The sequence below is a fragment of the Lactuca serriola genome, chromosome 9 (assembly GCF_051521515.1).
Source record: "Lactuca serriola cultivar US96UC23 chromosome 9, Lser_US96UC23_V15, whole genome shotgun sequence".
Classification (NCBI taxonomy): domain Eukaryota; kingdom Viridiplantae; phylum Streptophyta; class Magnoliopsida; order Asterales; family Asteraceae; genus Lactuca; species Lactuca serriola.
Window position 1 is genome coordinate 6,379,905 of NC_136416.1, and position 4,649 is coordinate 6,384,553.

The 4,649-nt window shown below is 31.6% G+C and overlaps 1 protein-coding gene across 1 annotated transcript; it reads left to right on the forward strand.

The window, feature by feature from the left end:
• The first annotated feature begins 689 nt into the window (after positions 1 to 689).
• On the forward strand, positions 690 to 2,091 carry LOC145076865 (rRNA-processing protein). Its single transcript, XM_079022669.1, has 3 exons — positions 690 to 982; positions 1,412 to 1,521; positions 1,657 to 2,091. Exons 1-3 carry the CDS (start codon positions 796 to 798, stop codon positions 1,930 to 1,932), a joined length of 573 nt encoding a protein of 190 aa, XP_078878795.1. The 5' UTR covers positions 690 to 795; the 3' UTR covers positions 1,933 to 2,091.
• Positions 2,092 to 4,649: the final 2,558 nt, after the last annotated feature.

Consider the following 4,649-nt stretch of genomic DNA (forward strand, 5'->3'; position numbering starts at 1 on the left):
GTTTACAAATTTTGAGGAGAACATTATGGTTACTCCGGACATCCAAGGCGGGGGAATTGATAGAGAAAATATACAAAGCATAGAATGGGGTCCAGAAGTCGTTCAATATATGTGTGTTTTGCGTAATCAGATTGCAAATCAACTACTTTCACCTACTTTATATTAAATTATTATGTTATTTTAAATTTCATTATGTTTTTATTTGGATATTAAATGATTTATGTTTAATTTACATTTTGTATGACAATTTTTATTTGGATTTTTAAATGACTTGTGTGTAATTCATATTTTGTATGACAATCTGTATGTTTTTATAATTATTCAACAACTTTATCCATCACTATATGCAAAAGTAGGGTAAAATGGTCATTTTTTATTAGTCAACACATTTAGTCAGATGTACAATCAAACAACATGATTTTTTATTCCGTCAGAATTTTTTATTCAGACAGACATTTTTCGATCAACACTTTTTCAATCAGCATCTTTCAAACAGGACTATAAAAGTATTCCTTGTTACGATAGTTTTACTCTCTTAGGAAGATATAGATTTATTTCCATAACGGCCTCCCCTTTGATCTTGACTTATGAGACTTGAGAGCTTTTACTGGGCTGGCCCATACTAATCAAGGGTAAATATAGACCAGCCCATGAAAGCTACTATATAAGTTGTTCCTACCGTATTCATCCGATATTTCCGGTCTTTGGTCTTCAATTAACTCTAGGGTTTGTTTATTTCAGATCATTCATAAGTTTTACTTCGTCAAAATCTTCTACACAACGCTAAACGAAAACATGAAGAATAATGTTAGAACCTCTAACGATGGCGGAAACTATCAGAAATCCGGTGCCTTAGCACCAGTCAATAACAACAAAATGAAGAAGAACAAGATGAGAATGGGGAGCGTAGGGGGAGGACTATCACTCCAAGCCTTTGCTAATGCTAAAGCGAAGAACGACGGATACAATCCGGCTTTAATCAGTATGTTTTTTCTTCTTCCCCTAAAGCTTAATAACGATCGATTGCGTCTGAATACACATACTAGTTTTGATGATCTTATACACAGTAAATGTAAGCTAATCGTTCTGTATTAGCTAAGTGGTTTGAAATTGTGATCCGAGGATGAAATATTTGGAGGTGATTTAGTTTGTGTTTAATTCATGCTAAACAGCCTGAAGAAATGCGAGGCTTGGTTGTAATTTGGGTTATACTTATAGTCTCTAGACTTGTTTGTATGATGGATGCTTATTTGGTCAGCTTAAAAAAAACACAACACCAAGGATCTATGCCGAATACTGCCTTTATTTATTATTGTAATCTCACTTATCTGCTATTTTTTATACAGAGATTGATGTTTGAATTCTTATTTATTATCCCTATACTCAATACATATCTTCACAATCCTCACAGAGAAGCAAAGGGAGTTCTACAAGAATGCAAAATGCGTTAACAAGTACAAGAAGTCACAAAAACAACAAAACAATGAGCAGGACTCTTCCCAATCTACAAGATTCGTAGAGGTTGGGCTCTTCACTTTTATAACATAAAATTTGATTTGGTTGCTTTATATGTCTATTGATTTGAAGGTCAAATGCTTCTTTTTCTAATCAAGAAGGCTTATGTAAACTATGATTTCTGATGATTATAACTGGCAGGGTAGAAGTGAAAACAGGGAGAAAGGGAAGAAGACTTATGGGAATAAGATGGCATACAGTCTGAAAGAAATTTACAATAAGAAGCGGGAGGAGGAAGAGAAGGAAAGGATGGAGAAAGAGGCGATATTTAAAGCAAGAAAAGAAGAAAAAGAAAAATCAGAAGCTCGGCGTAAAGATAAAAGGGAGAAAATGTTTAAGAGAACGAGGTCAGGTCAACCGATTATGAAATACAGGATTGAACATTTGTTGCAGACAATTCAAGGTACAAAAGATTAACAGCGGGTATTTTTGTCTTTTGTCCAATATGCTTATGTAACATCCAACCCAAATGTGTTTTATTTGTAATGCTTTCAAACAAACGTTAGACAACATTTTGACTAAGGTGTTGTATCTTTTTTTGACTTGATATATATAACTTAATCTGTTAAAGTTGTATATATATAGGTAAGTAGGTATTATCTTACTTAAAAAAGAAATCATTAATCCTAACCTAAATGGAATTTAGCACTCGAATCTTACATGCTTTTGATCTTGTTACGGATTCCATACAAGTAAAAATGTTAAGCATTTTAGTTTGTAAAGAGCTCTGAACTTGTGCAAGAAAAAAGAGTTCCATATAGATGCTAGTAAAAAAAGTCAGCCAAGTTTTTTTTTTTTTTTTTTCAAAAACTTCTCTTATTAGTAAAAGATAATTAATCAAAGATCACCAAAGGCGTAAAATGAGTGGAATGATAGAAATAATAAGCATTGGTTCAAATATGATTGCTCAATAAAAGTCTTATCCTTTGCTATAATTAATTCAGACCCATTTTGAAAAGAAAAAGAAAAATCCAAGATTCATGAATAAATTAAAATATTCACAAACTTGAATACGGTTTAAGCTCTTCTGATTATCTTGTAAAACTATGTGTGAAGTTTCTGAGACCCTTTATATAAACTGTTGTTCATTGTAACTTATTTTTGACTGATTGTAAATTGAGAGTATTGCTTCCAAAAATACTCGTGGGAGAAGTAAGATTATAGAACTTAAGCTGTAATAAGTAAATAATAATTTTAGAAGCAAACTCAGTTATCCAAATATTAAAAACTAGTTGTGATAGTTGTGAGACCCGTATATTATACGAGTTGGATAAAACAAAAAAAAAATTAAATATGAAGGTTTAAACAAATTTTTTTTTAAATTTGAATTTAAAAGAAAACATATTAAATAATATATGAGTTGTAATATTGTAATTTATTGGTTATTTTTAATTAAGGCAATTATTAATTAATGTGTAAATATGATGTGTTAATTAAGAAAGATAAAAAAAAATGAGATAATGACAAATGGAAAAAACATTTATTAAAAAATACCACAAAATGACAAGTGTCAAAACTCATAAGAGATTGATATGTTGCAAAAAAAAATTCATTTATTAAAGAGGATATATTAATACAACGTAAACTTTAATAAGCAAATAATATTTTTATGAAAGGTACACTACAAATCTGGAAAGTGTAGTAACCGTTGTACACCTACTCTTGGTGCACATTTTAGTTCAAAAAGTGTAGTGATTGCTAAAAGGAGTCGATTAGATTTACTGATAATAAGGATGAAAAAGTAAAAATGTAGTTATAAAAAAAAGATGGGTGTTAACTAAATTGTATTATATCATTATTTTAAAATCAAGTTGGAAGTAAAAATATAGTTATAAACAAAAAGAATTAGATGGGTGTTAACTAAATTGTACTACTAGTATATCCTTTTTTTTAAATCAAGTTGGAAGGCAAAGGACCAACAAACTTTTGCAACAAATCTTTTTTGGATGATATAAAAAAATTCTTTAAAAACTATAATTATAGATCTCTTGATGATAATATTACTATTCAATAATAAGTTAGACTCTATAAAGGAGTTTCACAACATTTGTTGTAAATAAATTGAAGTATCAAATGTAATGGTATAAACAACAAATTTTGATTATCCTTGCATGTTTTCTTAGATTTTGTCACTTTACATGAGGCAACCTTTAAATCAGAAGGAACCATAATTAAACCCTCATTCCTTAAGCCCTAGAGAGGGGAAATACTTTTTTAGATTCACACATGCGTTGCATGTTTCTCTTCTATCCATTTGAAAACCAAAACTTCAGTCAGTCTAAGTATTGATATTCCTTCACCAGGTCGGTCGTGTGTGCTTATTTCTTAGCGGAAACCCCGACACACCTAAATGTGCCAAAAAGAACGCCCATGATTATTTTTGTAGGTAATTGACACCCGAGAGCACTCCACAATAACATGTTTGTAGTTTGACCCTAGTCGGGATTGTTTTGATCAATTAATTTTGTACCAATATCAACCTATTTGATCCCTTCATGTTTTCATTTATGATAATATCTATATGATTGAGTAATTTTTGACAATTTGTAACCTAAGATTAGAAATATAATAAAAGTTTTACATAGACATAACAGGTAACGGGCAAGAAACTACGCCGCTAACCCTTTTTGGATGCCGAAATTAATTCTTTTTAAGAAAACATCCATAGATCTCGAGTCATAACATTATTATGCATGACTCGTTGGACTCTATCGAGGAACTCCATAGCCTCTGGTGCAAGGAAACCAAGAGTATCAAATGTGAAAGCTATAAACGCGTGTTAATTATCCATACACGCTTTCTCATGTTTTGTCACTTTTCAATGACACAACTTTTAAAGGAGTCTGCCCACAATGAAAATCTCACACCACACAACGACAAGAGGGGAAACCTTTTATGATCCACACATGTGTGTTTCCTTCTACCCATCCAAAAACTAAAACATCGGCTGATGTAAGTATTGATCTTCCTTCCAATGGGTTAGTCAAGAAGTTCACGTATGCCTGTTTCTTGGTAGAAACCCTGACACGCCCAAGTATGTCAAAAAGAAAATCCCTAGCTAGCTCGTGTCGGTACTTAAATCCCGAAAGCGCTCTACAATATTTTGCATGCTCCCCAAAATGGTCCAAGCATGC

Bases quoted from the DNA above. Each gene is read 5' to 3' on its own strand.
- LOC145076865 (XM_079022669.1), top strand. From the start codon at position 796: ATGAAGAATAATGTTAGAACCTCTAACGATGGCGGAAACTATCAGAAA. The intron at 983-1,411 runs GTATGTTTTTTC...CAATCCTCACAG, and splicing joins ATACAATCCGGCTTTAATCA to AGAAGCAAAGGGAGTTCTAC. The intron at 1,522-1,656 runs GTTGGGCTCTTC...TATAACTGGCAG, and splicing joins AATCTACAAGATTCGTAGAG to GGTAGAAGTGAAAACAGGGA.